This window comes from Carcharodon carcharias, chromosome 34, assembly GCF_017639515.1.
Source record: "Carcharodon carcharias isolate sCarCar2 chromosome 34, sCarCar2.pri, whole genome shotgun sequence".
NCBI lineage: Eukaryota > Metazoa > Chordata > Chondrichthyes > Lamniformes > Lamnidae > Carcharodon > Carcharodon carcharias.
Genome location: NC_054500.1, coordinates 21,351,689 through 21,374,852, shown reverse-complemented (window position 1 = coordinate 21,374,852; position 23,164 = coordinate 21,351,689). Strand labels below are relative to the sequence as shown.

Sequence of the window (23,164 nt, the reverse complement as noted above, 5' to 3'; positions counted from 1 at the left end):
CCATTCACTGTGATACTGAGGGTTAATGTACATCCACTGTGATACTGAGGGTTAATGCACCATTCACTGTGATACTGAGGGTTAATGCACCATTCACCGTGATACTGAGGGTTAATGTACATTCACTGAAATACTGAGGGTTAATGTACATTCACTGTGATACTGAGGGTTAATGCACCATTCACTGTGATACTGAGGTTTAATGTACATTCACTGTGATTCTGAGCCACACAGGCAAGAAAGATTTCAAGTTCAGGTTGTTGGATATGGAAGCATCGTGGTTCTGCTACAGGACTAATTATCCAGAGGCCTGGAACAATGATTCAAAGATATGTGTTCAAATCCCACCATGGCAACTGGTGGATTTTAAATTCAATTAATACAATCTGGAATTGAAAGGTAGCCTCAGCAATAGGGACCATGAAAATTTCATCGATTGTTGTAAAAATTCATCTGGTTCACTAATGTCCTTTAGGGAAGGAAATCTGCCATCCTTACCCGGTCTTGTTTACATGTGACTCCAGACCCACAGCAATGTGGTTGACTCGTAACTACCCCCTGAAATGATGGGCAAGACACTCAGTTGTAGCAAACTGCCACAGACTGCAGCAGAGAAAGAAAGACTTGCATTTCTATAGCACCTTGCATGACCTCAGCAGGTCCCAATGAGTTTTCAGACAATAAAGTACTTTGGATTTATTCACTAAGATAAAAGCAAAATACTACAGATGCTGGAAATCTGAAACAGAAACAGAAAATGCTGGAAAAACTCAGCAGGTCTGACAGCCTCTGTGGAGAGAGAAACAAGAGTTAATGTTTCGAGTCCATATGACTCTTTTTCAGAGCCTGAGGACTCTGAAGGGGTGTCAGGCTGTCAGACCTGCTGAGTTTTTCCAGCATTTCGGACTTTGGATTTATTTGTAGCTGCTGTAGTAAAGTAGCAAATGCACAGAAAGCCCCCACAACCAAAAATGTGGTAATTGTTGGGTAAGCTACTTTCAGTGATGTTGGTTAAGGGATAAAAATTGGCCAGGACAGCAGGGAGGACTCTACTCTCCTTCAAAACAGTAGCCATGGGAACTTTTCCATCCACCTGAGAGGGTAGACGGGGTCTCAGTATAACCTCTCCTCTGAAACTCAGCACCTTTAGCAGTGCAGCATTCCCTCAGTGCAGCACTCCCTCAGCTTAGTACTCCCTCAGTGCAGCACTCCCTCAGTGCAGCACTCCCTCAGCTTAGTACTCCCTCAGTGCAGCGCTCCCTGCTTAGTACTCCCTCAGTGCAGCGCTCCCTGCTTAGTACTCCCTCAGTGCAGCACTCCCTCAGTGCAGTACTCCCCCAGTGCAGCGCTCCCTCAGCTTAGCATTCCCTCAGCTTAGCACTCCCTCAGTGCAGCACTCCCTCAGTGCAGCACTCCCTCAGTGCAGCGCTCCCTCAGTGCAGCGCTCCCTCAGTGCAGCACTCCCTCAGTGCAGTACTCCCTCAGTGCAGTACTCCCTCAGTGCAGCGCTCCCTCAGTGCAGCGCTCCCTGCTTAGTACTCCCTCAGTGCAGCGCTCCCTGCTTAGTACTCACTCAGTGCAGCGCTCCCTGCTTAGCACTCCCTCAGTGCAGCGCTCCCTGCTTAGCACTCCCTCAGTGCAGCGCTCCCTGCTTAGTACTCCCTCAGTGCAGCGCTCCCTGCTTAGTACTCCCTCAGCGCAGCGCTCCCTGCTTAGTACTCCCTCAGTGCAGCGCTCCCTGCTTAGTACTCCCTCAGCGCAGCGCTCCCTGCTTAGTACTCCCTCAGTGCAGCGCTCCCTGCTTAGTACTCCCTCAGTGCAGCGCTCCATCAGTGCAGCACTCCCTCAGTGCAGCACTCCCTCAGTATAGCGTTCCCTCAGTGCAGCACTCCCTCAGTGCAGCGCTCCCTCAGTGCAGCGCTCCATCAGTGCAGCTTTCCCTCAGTGCAGCACTCCCTCAGCTTAGTACTCCCTCGGTGCAGCACTCCCTCAGCGCAGCAGTCCCTCAGTGCAGCACTCCCTCAGTGCAGCACTCCATCAGCGCAGCACTCCCTCAGTATAGCAGTCCCTCAATGCAGGGTTCCCTCAATGTAGAACTCCCTCAGTATAGCGTTCCCTCAGTGCAGCACTCCCTCAGTGCAGTACTCCCCCAGTGCAGCGCTCCCTCAGCTTAGCACTCCCCCAGTGCAGCACTCCCTCAGTGCAGTACTCCCCCAGTGCAGCGCTCCCTCAGTGCAGTACTCCCCCAGTGCAGCGCTCCCTCAGCTTAGCACTCCCTCAGCTTAGCACTCCCTCAGTGCAGTACTCCCCCAGTGCAGCGCTCCCTCAGCTTAGCACTCCCCCAGTGCAGCGCTCCCTCAGCTTAGCACTCCCTCAGTGCAGCACTCCCTCAGTGCAGTACTCCCCCAGTGCAGCGCTCCCTCAGTGCAGCGCTCCCTCAGTGCAGCACTCCCTCAGCTTAGCACTCCCTCAGTGCAGCACTCCCTCAGTATAGCGTTCCCTCAATGCAGCGCTCCCTCAGTGCAGCATTCCCTCAGTGCAGCGCTCCCTCAGTGCAGTACTCCCCCAGTGCAGCGCTCCCTCAGCTTAGCACTCCCTCAGTGCAGCACTCCCTCAGTGCAGTACTCCCCCAGTGCAGCGCTCCCTCAGCTTAGCACTCCCCCAGTGCAGCACTCCCCCAGTGCAGCGCTCCCTCAGCTTAGCACTCCCTCAGTGCAGCACTCCCTCAGTGCAGTACTCCCCCAGTGCAGCGCTCCCTCAGCTTAGCACTCCCTCAGTGCAGCACTCCCTCAGTGCAGTACTCCCCCAGTGCAGCGCTCCCTCAGTGCAGCACTCCCTCAGTGCAGTACTCCCCCAGTGCAGCGCTCCCTCAGTGCAGCGCTCCCTCAGTGCAGCACTCCCTCAGCTTAGCACTCCCTCAGTGCAGCACTCCCTCAGTATAGCGTTCCCTCAATGCAGCGCTCCCTCAGTGCAGCATTCCCTCAGCGCAGCACTCCCTCAGTATAGCGTTCCCTCAGTGCAGTGTTCCCTCAATGTAGCACTCCCTCAGTGCTACACTGGAGTGTCTGCCTAGATCTGGTGCTCAGCCTCAAGTACCCTCAACCTCCTGACTCAGAAACAAGAGACCCACAGCATCTCAGCACCATCTCTTCACGGGCAGTTAGGAATGGGCACTAAATGGGCCTTGCCAATGATCCCCATCAACTGTGAGTGATTTTTAAAAAATCCCCATTTGGCGCTGATCCAGCTGTTCACAACCAGCCATGGGGATTGGCCCCTGGTGTTGCCATGATCATCCTGGCCAATGAAAAACTGATCCCGCATTAAACCCCTGACCTGTGACCCCTTCACATGTGTGGGTGTGAAATAAGGGGAAGTTCATATGTGAAGCCTTCATTGTGCAATAGCCTACTGACATTCGCTATGTGGGCTGACATGTGAAAAGGGGTAATGCCCCAGAGCCTGTACCCCAGTGTTCATCAGCAGCTTCGTTATGTGAGATAAAATAGGGGGTAACATTTCCTGAAACTCTCCTTCCCAATGGTGATGAGGGGGCGAAGATTACAGATAGGGGTTGACATAGATATGAAGGGAATTCTTATTTATTCCTTTGACAGCACCTTCCAAACCCACGGCCACTACCATTAAGACAAGGACAGCAGATAGATGGGAACACCACCACCTGGAAGTTCCCCTCCAAGCCACACACCATCCTGACTTGGAAATATATCGGCCGTTCTTTCACTGTCACTGGGACAAAATCCTAGAACTCCCTCCCTACAGCACTGTGTGGGCGTACCTATGACACATGGACTGCAGCGGCTCAAGAAGGCAGCTCACCACCGCCTTCTCAAGGGGTAATTAGGGATGGATAACAAATGCTGGCCCAGCCAGTGACACCCACGTTCTCCGAATGAATCAATTTAAAGCCCATATTCCTGCCAGCAGGTTGGTTAGGTTGCAGCCTCCCAGATATGTCAACTTTTAATTTTAAGATCAGCTTAATATAGGATGGGAAGCAGCACTTATCGGTTGGTTAAAGAAACAATCAAAACGAATTTCATTTTATCTTTGTGACATTGCTAAGTGACTCGTATACACTCTGTGTCTGAGGAGAGTGAGGGAGAGGAGTGAAGGGGAGGAGAGTGAGGGAGGGGAAGATTTAAATTTACAACATTTAATGCTTTACCATTTGTCATTAATAAATCAACAGGCTGTCTAATGGCTTCATGTGTAAATTTGGCTGTTTCTCAGACAGCTACCTACTCAGCCTCCAAAATGATGGGAGGAAAGCCACACTTGTTATGAACCAGAAATCGTTGGCATTGGTAAAGGCCCAATAGGTGGACATGTGGTGCACAGGCCTGAAACAGGGGCCTAACACTTAACTGAGGCACTTACACCCCACATGTTGTGATTGGCTGCCCTCTGGCCAATTGCATCCCTACCACACAATCCTCCCAGGCGAGGTAGGTGAACCTTGAACCCTGGCCAGGGATTGGACGCGGAGGGGTCCTGGTATTCTGTGCGAGTCTTGCAAGACCTTCTCGCAGTCACTGCCCTTTTGAAGATCATTCCTGGACTGAGATTCACACCCTTTCATGGCTGAGGAGAATCACCCCGAGTGCTTGACATTAGAATGTGATTTTTTAAAAATTCATTCATGGGATGTGGGTGTCGCTGGCTAGACCAGCATTTATTACCCATCCCTAATTGCCCCTGTTCAGAGGGCATTTTTAAGAGTCAACCATATTGCTGTGGGTCTGGAGTCACATGTAGGCCAGACCAGGTAAGGACAGCAGATTTCCTTCCCTAAAGGACATTAGTGAATCAGATGGGTTTTTACAACAATTGTCAATGGTTTCATGGTCATCATTAGACTTTTAATTCCAGATTTTTATTGAATTCAAATTCCACCATCTGCCATGGGGAGATTCGAACCTGGGTCTCAGAGCTTTAACTGTAGCAATTACATCAGAGCTGCAGCTCAGTAGGTAAATTCACTCACCACTGAGTCTGAGCACCCTGGAGTGTGAACTTTACTCCAGCAACTTAAGCACCATATCTAGGCTGCCACTCCCCATGCAGTACTGAGGGAGTGCTGCAATGTTGGAGGTGCTGTTTTTTGAGTGAGGTGTTAAACCAAGGCCCCATCTGCCCTCCCATGTGGATGGAAAAGATTCCATGGCCACTATTTTGAAGAAGAGCGGGTGGGGAGTAGGGGTGGGGAGTTCTCCCCAGTGCCCTGACCAATATTTATCCCTCAAACAACACCACAAAAACAGATCATCAAATCATTATCACTTTGCTATTTGTGGGAGCTTGCTGTGCGCAAATTGGCTGCTGCCTTTCCTTCAGTACAACAGTGATTACACTTCTAAAAGTACCTCATTGGCGGTAAAGGGCTTTGGGACATCCTAAAGCTCTGACAAGGCGCTAGAGAAATGCAAGGTTTTCTTGAAGGAGAGTCATACGGACTTGAAACGTTGGCTCTGTCTCTCTCTCTGCAGACGCTGTCAGACCCGCTGAGCTTTTCCAGCACTTTCCATTTTTATCTCAGGCTTCCAGCATCCGCAGTATTTTGCTTTCACCTAAGCAAAGTTTTCTTGCTTTGATTAAAATAAGGACTGACAGACTCAAGACCCAGGGCGTCCCTGTGGGGCTTGCTTCCCCAGTGACAATCAAATCCAAATTTTATTTTTATTCTTCAACTTGCCTGGCACACCGAAGTTTAACAGACACATCACCTACGCAACACAGGTACAGCAATAACATTATCAAAGACAAGTAAACTGGTACAGTCATTCTCCTGCTAATATCACTTGAAGCTACAGCACGTTATCATGGCTTTTTTTTTAAACACAACAATGAAGAGAAGATGATTTAGTTTCGTTGGCCCACCCCTGCCCCCCACAACCCCTCCCGCCCTGGGAGATAAGCCAACAGCTGGATTGGGATGCTAAGTCTTGCAGATGAGCTGAGCGCAAAGTGTCAATCGACATGCTCCTCCTGACCCCCTAACCGGGACGGGAAATGTAGATCGATGAGCCTCCCACAAGCTCAGCAGAATTTGGATGTCCCGGTTCCCTGCAGTGTAGGCGGCAGTAGTTACTCGTGCCTGCTGATCTACCTCAGGAACTACCCCTGCCGCCTTTCCCCCGCGAGGTGGAAGGTCGTAGGGAATAAAAACAGAAAATGCTGGGAAAACTCAGCCGGTTCTGGCAGCAGTGGTGGAGAGAGAAACGGAGTTAAGGTCTCGAGTCCGTGTGATTTTCCCTCAGAGCTCTGAAGAAGATTCAGACGGACTCGAAACGTTACCTCTGCTTCTCTCGCCACCACTGCTGCCAGACCTGCTGAGTTTTTTCCAGCATTTTCTGTTTTTATTTCGGGTTTCCGGCGTCCGCAGTATATTGCTTTCATCGTAGGAAGGTCGTAGGGAGCCTGGTTCCCACTCCCCGCCTTGCAGCAGAATATGGGTTTGCCGAGATTTGCTGGCTGTTTATTCCTGGAGGAGAGAGGGATTTGGAGGGAGTGGTGAGACAGATGACCAATCAGAAAAAGCCAACGTTGGCTCTCACGAGATTTTCTCAGTAAAAGTTCTTGTGTTCTCATTCCGCCAGCCACAGGAAATAGGAGCAGGGAGGCCATTCGGCCCCTCGAGCCTGCTCCCTCATTCAATAAGGTCATGGCTGATCTTCTATCTCAACTCCACTTTCCTGTCCACTCTCCATATCCCTTGATTCTCTTAGTGTCCAAAAATGCATCGGAGCTTCCATAACTCTTTGGGGTAGAGAATTCCAACCCTTTGAGTGAAGAAATTTCTCCTCATCTGAGTCCTCAATGGCCAACACCACCCCCCCCGCCCCCCCACCCCCCACTCACTTATCCTGAGACCCTGACCCCATGTTCTAGACTCTCCAGCCAGGGTCTCGGCATCTACCCTCCTCATCTCTTCCTGCTGGAATGAGGTAGGATGGGCTGAATGGCCTCTCTCCTTACTGTATAATTCCATCAATCTATGGGGTTTTTAAAATACAAATGTGGATTTAACTCCACATCGTGTCTTGATTCACTTCCTCTGCATTTTAACTCCGCCCATATCATGTGCTCAGGTTTTTGTAGAGAGTAGAATGTGCCTGGAAGTTACATCATGGGGTCTCCTGTGGCTTAAAGGACTATTATTAAAGCTGGATATTGGTTTACAAAGCAATGGGTAGGTGAAAGCACAAGGGAAAATATTCTTTCCATGTTTGTGCTTTATATTTTGAGAACATTTTTGAACTAAGAACACTTCTGACTGGATGAGGCTGGTTGGTTGGATCCTGGAATGTCACTTATTTAATCCTGGATGTCACCTGGGCGGACCAGTCTATCTCTCGCTCCATCGTCAAATGCCAAGGAGGCAAGATTCCAGATTTTGCCTGTAACCCACAACCAAGAGGGCCCCCAGGAGGGTCCTAGATTGGCCCGGCTGTGAGGGGCTGAGGGTGTTTGCCTCTCCTGTGGGGGCAGATGAACAGCACTGGCAAAACTCAATGAGTTCAAACAGTCAGGCATGAGGAGCAGGAGGGCCCTGGTCCAAGTGACCAACATTTCGACTGACCTCAGGGCCAGCGATTCCCTTCACCAAAGGACAAAAATGCTTCTATCAATTTTTCGGTGGGGGGTGGGGGAGAAGTTTCATCAAATATTCGAGGTAATTTGTCCCAGAAGAGTGGTTGGTTACTTGTCATCCAAAAGCATTGTTGCAACCCACGACCATCTCATTGTCTCTCCCCTGAACACGGGTTCTCCCTCTTCTGAAACCTGGCCTACTCCTAACTCATGAGGTCAACCCCCTCTGGCAACATGCCTCTAACATATTGCAGCTTCAGGCACCTGGAGCTTATCAAAAAAAATAATAAAGGAATAATTTCATGTCTGAAAAGTTTACATATTTTCTTCCACAGAGAAAGTTGAAATTGGTTTTACAACATTAACATTTTTACAGCAATTATTTACTCATCTCTTCTTGTTTTTAATGTTTCAAAAATTGCTGTTAAATTGTCCATATCTCTCTCATTGGCTCTTTGAATTCTTAACCCAGTCAGCCTCACAATATTCCCTTCCAATTCTTTTTTTTTGGATGAGAGCTTAATAGATCGAGCGCCGTTGCGTGTGAGAGATTCCAAGGCACCTTTCAGAGAGGAGCAGGGGGCTGAACAAAGATCCTCCCTCAACCAACACAGAGAAAAAAAAAATTGGTTGTCCGACTCAGTCACTCTTTGTGGGATCTTGCTGTGCACACATGGACCCCCTGCCTTTGACTGTGCAATGGTGGTTGTGCTTCAAAAGTGATTAACTCTCAAATAAAGAGGCTTGGGACATTGTGAAAAGCATGAAGGTTGAACTACAAGGATTAAAAAAAATCCCTGTTTAACAGCTCATGCATCTCTAATTCTAAATGTCTCTGGCTAAATATACAACTGTTGCTGTCCTAAGAAGGTCATAGATGTCCTTTAAGCTCCCTCCCACAGAGGGTTTTTGTTTTTGCCCCCACTCAGAGTTGGGTTGGAATTGACCAAGCTTACTTCACTTCCTGCGCTAGTCTTACCTAGAATTGAACTGAAGTGCCTTTGTCCTCCTTATGGTTGTCTCTTGATTGTGGGGTTGAGAGATCTCAGTCCTTTGCACTCCTCTGGGAAAAAATGACCCAAACAGACTCTTAGATTTGCCCCAAGCCCTTAATAACAGACCCCACTGCTGAATTCACTAGGTCCACAAAACATGGCTATGTCCTCCTGGGTGCTAAGCTGCTAATGAGGGGTGGGAGACGGTGATAACGGTGTTGTCGCTGGACTAGTAATCCAGAAGCGAGGCTAATGCTCTGGGGACACGGGTTCAAATCCCACCAGGGCAGTGGTGGAGTTTCAGTTCAACTAATAAATCTGAAAAATAAAGCTAGTCTCAGTAATGGTGTTGTATTGTTCACACATCTGGTTCACTAATGCCCTTTAGGGAAGGAAATCCGTTGTCCTTACTTAGTCTGGCCTATGTGTGACTCCAGACCCACAGCAATGTGGTTGACCCTTAACTGCCCTCTGAAATGGCCGAGCAAGCCACTCAGTTCAAGGGCAATTAGGGATGGGCAACAAATGCTGACCTCATCAGTGATGCCCACATCCCATGAAAAAATTTTGAAAACTCAAAGTTAGCACTGCGGTCAACAATAATGAAGCCCCCAAATTGGTTATTGTCCCTCAAATGTCATTGACTTCCAACCTCTCCTCAACTCATTGAGAAGACATTGGGAAAGTCAAAGCCAAATCCAGATGTGGTACAGCACCAGCCAGTGGCTCCTTCAGGTGCCTGAGTGAATTCAACATCTGGGCATTGCCCTGAGACTTAAGACTTCATATGCAACAGCCAAATGAAGACTAGATGCAGGAATCGAGCACTCCCTCATTGGGGTGTGGGGTGTGGTGAGGGTGGGGGCAGGGCGACAGTGACAAGATTACCGGGAGATCTCCAGATCCAAGATGGCTCAAACAAGAAAGAGGCTCATCCAGAGGATCCGAGGAAGGATGTGTGGCGTTTGGAGGATGGGAACAGCTGGAATACTTCTCCTGGGTCCTGTAGACAGAGACAGAGCCCCGTGGAACAAGGGATAGAGGAAGACCTAGCTGGATAAACAATGTCAAGAGCAACTTGTTGTAGAAAGATGACTGAGGCAGCCAGACTAGTTCAGATGGGAGTGAATTAATTTGGCTCCATTGAGCTGATGGATGGGAACTCAGTAGAAAACTGGCCAAGAGCTGGTGATTTCAGAGAGGCCCAGTACAGACATGAGGGGAGATCGCCTCAACTCTCCCTTTTTAAAGGGTATGTTGCGATCGATCTAAATGTTTTTAAAAATGTATATACAACTCACCCTGCCCTTACGAAAGAGATAGCGGCAAGTTAACAGCAGCAGACCAGTTTAAACACAAACCAGTTACACATTGCAGGCAATGGCACACACAACATAGCGGAGCTAACACTGGCAAAATAATCAAGTACTCTCCAACCCAATTTCAGTTGCAGTAACACCTGGTTCAAAGCAACTTCATCTCTTAGCACCTTCAGTCACAAGTGCTTAATGTGCAATTTGTAAACTGATACACAGCAACTTAACGTGAGAGTGTTCGAATGAGACAGGGACCATTCTGTGGGAGAGCAAGATAGGGATTTGAAGGGGCTTCGGTCTCACAACACCCTCTCTTTACTTCGATTCTAGTGCCGTCTCTGCCACTGCCTCAGCTCTACAGCTCAGCCTTTCAGTCCTGCCTTTGTTGCCTCTAATTATTCCGATGTTCACTGGGTGACCTCCCAGCCCCCACCCTCTCTACACCTGAGCTGATCCAAAACGGCTGCCTGTATCCTAATTTGTACCAGAGCCCCTGTGCTCACTGACCTGCTCTGGCTCCCAGCGAAGTGGCACCTCGATTTCAAAACCCTTATCCTTGTTTTCAAATCCCTCCACGGGCCTCAGCCCCTCCCTATCTCTGTCATCTCCTCTGCCCCCACAACCCTCCGAGATCTCTGCGCTCTTCCAATTCCGGCCTCTTGAGCATTCCCGATTTTAATCGCTCCACCACTGGCGGCCGTGCCTTCAGCTGCCTGGGCCCCAAGCTCTGGTGTTCATCCCTAAATTTCTCTCCCAATCGCTTCTCATTTAAGACGTTCTCTTTGAGCAAGTTCTTGATTACCTGTCCTAATACCTCTCTGTCTGGCTCTGCATCAAATTTGGATTGATAACGCTCCTGTGAAGTGCCTTAGGCTATTTTTACTATGTTAAAGGTGCTATATAAATGCAAGTTGTTGTTATTAAACTTCGACAATTTTAGGACCAAAGACTCAATAGAACAACCTGTATGTAGAAAGAAGCTTAATCTAAGGAGCTCAACATTCATTTCATTAACTTCAGAAGAAATTTGGTCCTTGTTTTAACCTGCAATTTTTCCCTAAATTTTAATCTTGAAACAAACAGTACCTACAAAGGCTCATTTTGGGCACTTTGGGTCATTTTCTTATAGATGGGAGCTGGGAAGGGAGCTGATCATAATCACTAGGAGAAAGACCACAGTTACAAAGAGAGATTTGAGAATCATAGAAGCCAACTGCACAGGAGGAGGCCATTCTGCCCATCTTTCCATGCTATCCCATTAGTCCCACTCCCCCCTTGCTCTTTCCCCCATAGCCCTGCAATATTCACTCCTTCAAGTCTTTACCCGATTCCCCTTTTGAAAGTAGAATCTACTTCCTCCGCCCTTCCAGGCAGCGTATTCCAGATCACAATAACTCGCTGCATTAAATAAAAAATTCTCCTCATCTCCCCCTCTGGGCTCTTCTACCTTTAATTAAATTTGTGTCGGAATCTTTTTTCAGCTTAGCTGAGAAGTTAAGGAGTAATTTGTTGGAATCATGAAGGATTGCAGCGAGGTGAATAATGATGGGGTTGGTCACAAAAAAAAAGCTTAATGGTGAAACTTAGAAAAAACCTCTTTGTACCAACAGTGTTTAGAATGTGGAATTCCCTGTCACGGATGAAGCAGAGTACGGAGATTCTTTTAAAAGGGGATTAGAGTTGGCTGCAAAAGGGAAATATTAAAGGGTGCGGGGAGCAGGAGAGTGGGGTCAGGACAGGCATCTCATGAGGAAGAACAGGAGCACAACATTGATGGGCTGAATGGCCTGTTGATTTTGCTGGAAGATTCTAGGAAATCTCTCTTTCCATTTAATCATGGAGTCCCCACAGTCAATTAAGTTGCTTTATTCATGGAAACAAAGGTCGCACTTTAAAAAGAAATGACGGAGTGACTTATGCACTGTTTTGAAAACTGATGATCCTTTTGTGGAGAGACTGCAGTTTTGGGACAGTTGGCGACAGGACCAGTTTTGACTGAACTAAACTGTGTCTGTCTCTACTCTGCCACCCCACCCAGAGTGAAAGTTCGGAAGGGTTGTCTTGTGCTGCTGTTAGGTAGATGTCCCAGCGGAGATTGCTCACACACAAGTTGCTGTTGTGGCTTCACTCCCTGCGGCCACCCAAGTGACAGAACATTCTAGAAGCTGCATCCCGCTCAGCACACGAGTGCTCCACAGGTGCTAAGCTACTTTGGTTGAAGCGTGCTTGGAATTGGGGAGTGATGCCAACAGGTGTCTTCAGGCAGTGACTGGGTTAAGTTAAAAAGCTACTGAGCAGTTGGTGAGCCATTTGGAATCGACAGGAATGATTGCCAATCACCAGTGTTAACCAATGAGGTGGGTAAGCCTATTCAGGTCCAATTCACATATATACACACCAGCTTGCGAAAATAGTCCCAAAGCAAATCATAGTGTTTTCTCAAGATGTCAACAGAAGCTGTTCTGGCCGTTGCAAGAGCAAAGTTCCAGTAGTTCAGACTCGCCAACATCCTACACTCCTCAGGTCGTGTTTCCTCAGTTGAGAAAAGCTGTTTTTTTGTGAGGTGGGGCTGTTGAATTTGATGATTTTCTTGCCGAGGGAAATGTTGGTCTTAGCTGCTTCTGATAACAGGGCAGGTGTCCCGGGGAACTATGGAAATCAGGTCGAACGTTCCGCTGGTAGAGAGGAATCGAAGGCAGTCTGTCCCCCAGTGTATGAAAATGTTGACTCCCCTGTGCCCCCCCAGTATTGGGGGCTCAATTTCCACAGTCCGATCAGGTTTACAGAGAGTCCCGAATTCAATCACAATGAGTTGAATTCTTGCATTTAGTCCATTCTTGGCCTCTGAGGGGGCGGGAGAGAGTACAATATATAATCACAACATGCATTGTTTTTACAAAGAATCAACTCCTTTTTAACCAAAGGGTTAGAGGTGTAATTGGCTCCCACTCTGAAGGGTGTTGGTCTACACCAAAGTTAGTTTAGTTGAACATGCAACAGCCTGACCAAGAGTTGCTATCAAGGTCTGTTCACCAAACAGGTCTGAACTGTAACTGAGGTCTTTTGCGCTGACAGTTTGTACCCAATATGAGGCTAAAATCAAATCAAATGCAGCGAGATAATTCCCTCAGTGGCTGGAGCTGCTCGTTGTTCGATTTGCGTTCCTCCTCTTTGAATCTTTGATTTGACGCTAAAGAATACTCAGTGGTGAAGACATTTGCTTTACAAAGTAAAATAAAAACCCCTCGTTAAAATGTCACGTGTAAAACACTTCATTTCATGTTTACAATCACAGTACAAAGATAGAAATTGCCCCAAATAGCAGCATTCTGACCTCTTCAAAGTCAAAGGTCTCGATCTTACAACATTTTAGTGCCTTGATTTGGAAACCTGGTCACCTTTCTGAGCTGGACGAGTGGAGAGGGTTTGGAAACGTCACGGTCATTGGCATTGACTCGCCAACAACGATGTCAGCTTTTAGGTCAAAGTTATGTAGGCCGAGGCTTTTTCTTTCAACTGTTGTAAACATAAATGACAGCTCCAACTGCCTGTGCAGAAAACAAGGGGAAAAAATCAGTCAGACCTTGCTCATTAAACATTTTCACAAAAGACAAAGAAAGTTCAGTCAGTCTCCATACCGACAATGCAGACTGACAGAGCTGAGAGCTGGAAATCTGAGGCACTTCAGTGCCACCACTGGCAGGAAGGTGCCATTACAGCGTGACACGTTGACATAGGAAATTTCCAGAATAAATATGGAGACGAGAGTTTAGAATGGGAAAAGCTGGCGCGCAAATGCCACGATAGGAAGCAAGGTTTTGCAGGCAGGCAGTGCACGAATGTGACTTTTAATGAGACTTAGCTTATTTTAAAAACCTTCTGCCGATGGGTAGATGCCAGTAACATATTGGCATACCTCATATCCGGCATTGCTATGCTGGTAATGAACACATGATAGTCGTTTGGTAGTACAGAACTTGAGTATTGCTGAAAAATGAGTCATGTCAAAGCTTTTCGTCTTGCACTCATCAAGACACATGCAAGAATAACATTATAGGGGGGAAAATAACAATTTATATTGTCTGTGAAGAGAGTGCTGATTGGTTGGCAAGTGGCATTACCATGGGGAATGCAGCTAAACAAAATAAGTGACCACCATTCGCTGACTCATTCCTCCGGATAATGCCTTGACCAATCAGGATCAAGCTGCCTGGTTTAAATTTCAAACAATGCTTGGCAGTTAACTGTCAGTCACCATCAGTGGTGCATTCTCCTGGCAACGCCACTTGCCAACCAATCTGCACTCTCTTCACATACAGTATAAATTATTGTTTTCCCCTTATATTGGTATTCTTGCGAGTGGCCTGATAAACATGATTCCATCCCTTTATCACTGTTTAGTCTGGGTGGGTGATTCTTATATGCAAAGCACTCTCAATGGAAAGTCCCAGGGGTGGTGGATTTCAGTGGAACTTGGGACTTCTTGACTCCTGTAATGTCCGGAAAACTATAACACACTCCATCAGGCTGTGCACTTGAGTATTCCGGCGTTTTGGAGACTCAGCAAAGGCCAAGGAAAGGAGATTTTCAGTGTTTCAATCTGGGCTGGACTCTAACACAATAAGCAGCTGTGAAGGAAGAGGCTTCACACCAGTTGCACTGCCAATCCCTGATAAATTGCTAACCGGACCAGACCACAAGTTGGAGGAGATTGAGACTCTCAGTAATGGGTAGAAAGGGGTCCTTACCTTCCGGAGGTTCAGACATCGGTGGGTTCAGGCAGTACATGTGATATCCTCGATCACAATCATCACAGAACAGTAATTGATCCTGTTGGGAATAAGCGGGATAATCAAACTTTGCATCACGTCCCAGCGAGACACAGAGACATACGAACATTCAAAATAGGAGCAGGGGTAGGCCAATCAGCCTCTCGAACCTGCCCCGCCATTCAATCAGATCATGGCTGATCTGTTAGTGTTTCAAATTCCACATTCCCATCTACCCCTGATAACCTTTGATTCCCATGCTTAACAAGAATCTATCTCCATTTCTCTTTAGCTCTGAAGAAGAGTCATATGGATTTGAAACGTTAACTCTGTTTCTCTCCACAGATGCTGCCAGACTGGCTGTGTTTTTCCAGCATTTTCTGTTTTTATTTAAGAATCTATCCACCTCCACCTTAAAAATATTCAGTGACCCCGCCTCCACCACCTTCTGAGACAGAGAATTCCAAAGTCGCACAGCCCCCTGAGAGAAAAAAATTCTCCTCATCTCTGTCCTCAAAGGGCAACCCCTAATTTTAAAACAGTGCCCTTTAGTTCTGGACTCGCCTACAAGAGGAAACACCCTTTCCATGTCCACCTTGTCAAGGCCGTTCAGGATCTTGTATACGTCAATCAGATCACCCCTCACTCTTCTAAACTCCAGTGGAAACAAGCCCAGTCTGTCCAACCTTTCCTCATAAGACAACCCACTCATTCCAGGCATCAATCTAGTAAACCTCCTCTGAACCGCCTCCAACGCATTTACATCCTTCCTTAAATAAGGAGACCTAAACTGCACCCAGTATTTGAGATGTGGTCTCGCTAATTCCCTGTATAACTGAAGCATAACATCCTTACGTTGATGTTTAACTCCTCTCGTAATGAAGGACAGCATTCCATTAGCCTTCTTAATTACTTGCTGTACCTGAATGCTAACTTTTTGTGACTCGATCCCTCTGCACCTTGGAATTCTGCGGTCATTCTCTGCTTAAGTAATACTCTGCTTTTTTATTCTTCCTGCCAAAGTGAACAGCTTCACATTTTCCCACATTGTACTCCATCTGCCAGATTTTTGTACACTCAGTCAAACTACCTTTATATGTTTGCAGTCTCCTTATGTCCCCTTCACAACCTACATTCTGTCCTGGAGAAAAATCATCAGGACATTTAAAAAGGTTTTTAAAAAATTTTCTTTGAACATTTCTCTTTATCAGTTATAAAAATATTGAAAATGAGTAAAAAAGGTTGTTTGGCTGATAGTCGTGTGCTATCCAATTGAGTAAAGAGTCTTTTTGCTTTCCAATTGGCATAGAAAGGCTGTACGTCAGAAGGATGGATGTGTGTGTTAACTAATGGATGAAACCTCCAGGAATACATTTAATCACAGTTGGCAACCCTACTTGCACATCCCTGATTAAAATCGCTCCACCATTGGCAGCCATGCCTTCAGCTGCCTGGGCCCTAAGCTTTGGAATTTCCTCCCTAAGCCTCTCCGTCTCTCTCTCTCCTCCTTTAAGACTCTCCCTAAAATAGATCTGTCCTAATACCTTTATCTCTGCCTCAATGTCAAATATTATCATGATTATGCTTGTGTGAAGCACCTTGGGATGATATACAGCATTAAAGGTGCTACATAAATGCAAGTTATTGTTGGTAATGTAACCAAAACTGGAATAATAAGTCCAGCTAAATATTCTGGATCACAGAAGCTCGTCCCTGTGTTTATTCTGTTCTTCGGATAATGAAAACTAATGATCACTCTAGTGAGAGATGGGCAACAAACTGTTTTATTTGACATGAAATTCATGAATGAACAGAATCCAATTTTACATTTCATACCATATCCCCTCCCTCAGCTCACAATGGGTTAAACATTAATATAAAAGCAAAATACTGCAGATACCGGAAATCTGAAGTAAAAACAGAAAATGCTGGAAAAACTCAGCATAGGTCTGGCAGTGCCTGTGGAGAGTGAAACAGAGTCAAAATGTTTCAGAGCTCTGAAGAAGAGTCACATTAGACTCGAAACGTTAACTCTGTTTCTCACTCCACAGATGCTGCCAGTCCGGCTGAGCTTTTCCAGCATGTTCTGTTTTTATAACAGGTTATATACATTGTCTAATAAAAACAAAAAAACTGCGGATGCTAGAAATCCAAAAGCAAAAACAGAATTACTTGGAAAAACTCAGCAGGTCTGGCAGCATCGGCGGAGAAGAAAAGAGTTGACGTTTCGAGTCCTCATGACCTTTCGACAGAACTTGAGTTCGAGTCCAAGAAAGAGTTGAAATATAAGCTGGTTTAGGGTGTTTGGGGGGGGGGGGGGGGGGGGGGGGGGGGGGGGGGGGGGTGGGGGGGGGGGGGTGCGGAGAGAGATAGAGAGAGAGAGAGAGAGAGAGAAGTGGAGTGGGGGTGTGGTTGTAGGCAAAAGCAGTGATAGAAGCAGATCATCAAAAGATGTCATAAACAACAGGACAAAAGAACACATAGGTGTTAAAGTTAAAGTTGGTAATATTATCTAAACGAATGTGCTAATTAAGAATGGATGGTAGGGCACTCAAGGTATAGCTCTAGTGGGGGTGGGGGGAGCATAAAAGATTTAAAATATTTAAAAATAATGGAAATAGGTGGGAAAAGAAAAATCTATATAATTTATTGGAAAAAAACAAAAGGAAGGGGGAAACAGAAAGGGGGTGAGGATGGAAGGGGGAGCTCAAGACCTAAAGTTGTTGAATTCAATATTCAGTCTGGAAGGCTGTAAAGTGCCTAGTCGGAAGATGAGGTGTTGTTCCTCCAGTTTGCGTTGGGCTTCACTGGAACAATGCAGCAGGCCAAGGACAGACATGTGGGCAAGAGAGCAGGGTGGAGTGTTAAAATGGCAAGCGACAGGGAGGTTTGGGTCATTCTTGCGGACAGACCGCAGGTGTTCTGCAAAGCGGTTGCCCAGTTTACGTTTGGTCTCTCCAATGTAGAGGAGACCACATTGGGAGCAACAAATGCAGTAGACTAAGTTGGGGGAGATGCAAGTGAAATGCTGCTTCACTTGAAAAGAGCGTTTGGGCCCTTGGACAGTGAGGAGAGAGGAAGTGAAGGGGCAGGTGTTGCATCTTTTGCGTGGGCATAGGGTGGTGCCATAGGAGGGGGTTGAGGAGTAGGGGGTGATGGAGGAGTGGACCAGGGTGTCCCGGAGGGAGCGATCCCTACGGAATGCCGATAGTGGGGGTGAAGGGAAGATGTGTTTGGTGGTGGCATCATGCTGGAGTTGGCGGAAATGGCGGAGGATGATCCTTTGAATGCGGAGGCTGGTGGGGTGATAAGTGAGGACAAGGGGGACCCTATCATGTTTCTGGGAGGAAGGAGAAGGCGTGAGGGCGGATGCACGGGAGATGGGCTGGACACGGTTGAGGTCCCTGTCAACGACCATGGGTGGAAAACCTCGGTTAAGGAAAAAGGAGGACATGTCAGAGGAACTGTTTTTGAAGGTAGCATCATCGGAACAGATGCGACGGAGGCGAAGGAACTGAGAGAATGGGATGGAGTCCTTACAGGAGGCGCGGTGTGAGGAGCTGTAGTCGAGGTAGCTGTGGGAGTCGGTGGGTTTGTAATGGATATTGGTGGACAGTCTATCACCAGAGATTGAGACAGAGAGGTCAAGGAAGGGAAGGGAAGTGTCAGAGATGGACCACGTGAAAATGATGGAGGGGTGGAGATTGAAAGCAAAATTAATAAATTTTTCCAAGTCCCACCGAGAGCATGAAGCAGCACCGAAGTAATCATCGATGTACCGGAGAAAGAGTGGTGGAAGGGGGCCGGAGTAGGACTGGAACAAGGAATGTTCCACATACCCCATAAAGAGACAGGCATAGCTGGGGCCCATGCGGGTACCCGTAGCCACACCTTTTATTTGGAGGAAGTGAGAGGAGTTGAAGGAGAAATTGTTCAGCGTGAGAACAAGTTCAGCCAGACGGAGGAGAGTAGTGGTGGATGGGGATTGTTCGGGCCTCTGTTCGAGGAAGAAGCTAAGGGCCCTCAGACCATCCTGGTGGGGGATGGAGGTGTAGAGGGATTGGACGTCCATCGTGAAGAGGAAGCAGTTGGGGCCAGGGAACTGGAAATTGTTGATGTGACGTAAGGTGTCAGAGGAATCACGGATGTAGGTGGGAAGGGACTGGACAAGGGGAGAGAGAAGGGAGTCAAGATAATGAGAAATGAGTTCTGTGGGGCAGGAGCAAGCTGAGACGATCGGTCTACTGGGGCAGTTCTGTTTGTGGATTTTGGGTAGGAGATACAGCCTTCCGGACTGAATATTGAATTCAACAACTTTAGGTCTTGAGCTCCCTCCCCCATCCCCACCCCCTTTCTGTTTCCCCCTTCCTTTTGTTTTTTTCCAATAAATTATATAGATTTTTCTTTTCCCACCTATTTCCATTATTTTTAAGTATTTTAAATCTTTTATGCTCCCCCCACCCCCACTAGAGCTATACCTTGAGTGCCCTACCATCCATTCTTAATTAGCACATTCGTTTAGATAATATCACCAACTTTAACACCAATGTGTTCTTTTGTCCTGTTGTTTATGACATCTTTTGATGATCTGCTTCTATCACTGCTTGTTTACCTTCAACCACACCACCCCTCTCCACTTCTCTCTCTCTCTCTCTCCCCCCCCACCACCCCCACCGCCCCCAACACCTTAAACCAGCTTATATTTCAACTCTTTCTTGGACTCGAACTCAAGTTCTGTCGAAAGGTCATGAGGACTTGAAACGTCAACTCTTTTCTTCTCTGCCGATGCTGCCAGACCTGCTGAGTTTTTCCAGGTAATTCTGTTTTTGCTATATACATTGTCTGTCCGGCCTGGATCCCTTCTACACTGAATGAATGAAACCGATCAGACTTTATAATAGTAAGATAAAGGCAAAAACTGCAGATGCTGGAAACCTGAAACAGAAACAAAAAATGCTGCAAAAACTCAGCAGGTCTGACAGCATCTGTAAAGAGAGAGACTGTCTTCCTATCCACAGATGCCGTCAGACATTTTACTAGCGTAAACTCTCTTTCAGGTGGGAAGTTCAACTGAAGCCCTCGTCTGCCCTCTCAGGCAGACGTAAAAGGGCCCTCGGCTTCTATGCGAAGAACAGCAGAGGGGTCCTGGCCAACATATATCCCTTCAATCGACACCTAAAACAGATTAGCTCATGATTTGTTTCATTGCTGTTTGTGGGAGCTTGCTGTGCACAAATTGGCTGTTGTGTTGCCTGCATTACAACGGAGACTACACTTTAAAAAGTAATCATTGGCCGCTAAGCACTTTGACACATCCCGAGGTTGTGAAAGGTGCTACATAAATGCAAGTCTTTCCTCCTTTCTCCCACTCCCTCTCCTCTTTCCCCCATAGCTCTACAATCTTCTCCCTTCAAACATTTCTCCAATTCCCTTTTGAAAGTCACTATTGAAACTACTTCCACTGCCCTTCCAGTCAGCGCGTTCCAGATCACAACGAACAGGCTATGTTAAAAAAAAATTCTCCTCAACTCCTCTCTGGTTCTTTTGCCGATTGCTTTCAATCTGGTTACTGACCCTCCTGCCTGGGGAAGCAGTTTCTCCTTACTTACTCTTTTGGAACCTTTTGTAGATTTGAATGCCTCCATTAAATTTCCTCTTAACCTTCTCAGCTCTGAGGAGAACAACCTCACCTTCTCCAGTCTCTTCATGTGAACGGAAGTCCCTCATCCCTGGTCCCATTCTGGTAAATCTCCTCCGCACCCTCTCCAAGGCCTTGACATCCTTCCTAAAGTGCGGGGGCCAGAGTTGGACACAACCCTCCAGCTGGGGCCTAATCAGTGATTTAGAAAAGGTTTAACAAAACCTCCTTTCTTTTGTACAAAGCAAAGGATTTTCACTTTTTGTATACAAACTGGCATGGACTTGACGGGCTGAATGGCTTCCTCCTGTGTCATAATATCATATGACTTTAACAGCTTGTCCTGCTACTTCGAGGCCTCTCTGTCCAATGGGATACAATCTGCCCACCCACCTCCATGAGGAATTGGAATATCCCTTCCCAAACCCACCCCACCAATGCACTAGGTTGGTATTCCCCCCACTTCCAACCCCTTGCCCCCCCGCACCTCCCCCTCACCAACCCAACTCAATGGGTTTGGTAGATCCTCCACATATCGCGTTGCCTTGGTAACTTACATCGTTCTCTGAGGTGCCACAGAGGCTGCAGGATTTGCACTCAATGCATTGCCAGCGATAGGTCCTCACAGCGGCTGTCATATTCACTGTGAACTGCAGACACGATGGATGGCCTGGGGGGAGAGACAATCAGATCCAGTCAAACACTCTGGATAAGACACAGCCTCTGCTTACTGTCTCCAACCACCATCTCCCTCAAAACCAAGGTCAGGGGCAGTGTTTCAATTTGGGGTCTACTGAGGGACATTTGCCTGAAAATGGCGTTGATTCCACCTATAGGAACAGGAGGAGGCCATTCAGCCCGTTCTTGTTGTTCTGCCAATCAGTCAGATCATGGCTGATCTGTCTCTTAACTCCAGCTGCCTGTCTTGGTTCCTTATCCCTTAACCCCCTTACCCAATAATAATCTCATCATGGGCGGATGGGAAGGGAGACATTTTCTGATTTTGGCTCCTTTTTGTGTGAAAAAGCTTCCTGACCTCACCCCTGTATGACCCAGCTTGAACTTAAAGGTGATGTCCCCTTGTTCTACATTCTGCTATTTCTTTATTCATTCATGTGGGCGTCGCTGGCTGGGCCAGCATTTATTGCCCATCCCTAGTTGGCTTTGAAAAGGTGGTGGTGAGCTGCCTTCTTGAACCGCTGTAGTCCAGGTGGTGTAGGTACCCCCACAGTGCTGTTAGGGAGGGAGTTCCAGGATTTTGATCCAGCGACAGTGAAGGTACGGCCGATATATTCCCAAGTCAGGATGGTGAGTGACTTGGAGGGGAACTTGTATGTGGTGGCGTTCCCATGTGTCTGCTGCCCTTGTTCTTCTAGATGGTAGTGGTTGAGGGTTTGGAAGGTGCTGTGTAAGGAGCCTTGGTGAGTTCCCACAGTGCATCTTGTAGATGGTACACACACTACTGCTACTGTGTGTCAGTGGTGGAGGGAGTGAATGTTTGTGGATGTGGTGCCAGTCAAGCGGGGCTGCTTTGTCCTGGGTGGTGTCAAGCTTCTTGAGTGTTGTGCGAGCTGCATTCATCCAAGCAAGTGGGGAGTATTCCATCACATTCCTGAGTTGTGCCTTGTAGGTGGTGGACAGGTTTTGGGGAGTCAGGAGGTGAGTTACTCATCGCAGGATTCCTAGCCTCTGACCTGCTCTTGTAGCCACAGTATTTATATGGCTAGTCCAGTTCAGTTTCTGGTCAATGGTAACCACCAGGATGTTGATAGTGAGGGATTTAGTGATGGTAATGCCACTGAACGTCAAGGGGCGATGGTTAGATTCTCTCTTGTTGGAGATTGTCATTGCCTGACACTTGTGTGGCATGAATGTTACTTGTCACTTGTCAGCCCAAGCCTGGATATTGTCCAGGTCTTGCTGCATTTGGACATGGACTGCTTCAGTATCTGCGGAGTTGCAAATGGTGCTGAACATTGTACAATCATCAGCGAACATCCCCACTTCTGACCTTATGATGGAAGGAAGGTCATTGATGAAGCAGCTGAAGATGGTTGGGCCGAGGACACTACCCTGAGGAACTCCTGCAGTGATGTCCTGGAGCTGAGATGACTGATCTCCAACAACCACAACCATCTTCCTTTGTGCTAGGTATGACTCCAACCAGCGGAAAGATTTCCCCTTGATTCCTATTGACTCCAGTTTTGCTAGGACTCCTTGATGCCACACTCGGTCAAATGCGGCCTTGATGTCAAGGGCAGTCACTCTCACCTCACCTCAGGAGTTCAGGCATGATGCCAACCTTCCCAGAATGGCTTCAGACTCTACTTGTCTTGATCTAATGTCTGCATGCCCACCGTAGTGATCAGATGAGGAACGCTGGCTGATATCCCCACTCACTTCCGGAACTGTTTCCCCCACTGAGATCAGCGAATGTAGCACAGGCCCCAGAGATGACACCCGGGTACCTCTCTCCCGCCCCACTTCATTACAGCCCGAGAGAAGCAAGCCTTGCATTTCTATAGCGCCTTCCAGGGTGTCCCAAAACCTCTTCACAGCCAATGAAGTACTTTTTGAAGTGTAGTCACTGTTGTAATGTAGGAGACGTAGCAGCCAACTTGTGCACAGCAAGATCCCAAAAACCAAGCAAGGAGATAAATGACCAAATAACCTGTTTTTGGTGTAGGATGATGGATAGATTGGGACAGGACAGTGGGAGTGGAAGAGGTGGGATTATTTATGGGATTGGGTTGGTGAGAATTTTGGAACTAACAGGAAACAGAAGAATATTCCAAATTAACTCCGGCCTCCACGAACCAGTCAAGTTACTGT

General features: G+C 47.3%; 1 protein-coding gene across 1 annotated transcript in view; it reads right to left on the bottom strand.

Annotated features, from left to right (window-relative positions):
• Positions 1-12,725: 12,725 nt before the first annotated feature.
• dpf1 (D4, zinc and double PHD fingers family 1) overlaps positions 12,726-23,164 on the bottom strand; it is a 66,362-nt gene continuing 55,923 nt past the window's right edge. Inside the window, exons 9-11 of the mRNA XM_041179303.1 lie at positions 20,890-21,002; positions 14,674-14,755; positions 12,726-13,473 (exon numbers count right to left, since the gene is read on the bottom strand). Coding sequence (XP_041035237.1) covers positions 13,403-13,473; positions 14,674-14,755; positions 20,890-21,002 — 266 coding nt within the window. The 3' untranslated portion in view covers positions 12,726-13,402. The remainder of the gene's footprint in view (positions 13,474-14,673; positions 14,756-20,889; positions 21,003-23,164) is intronic.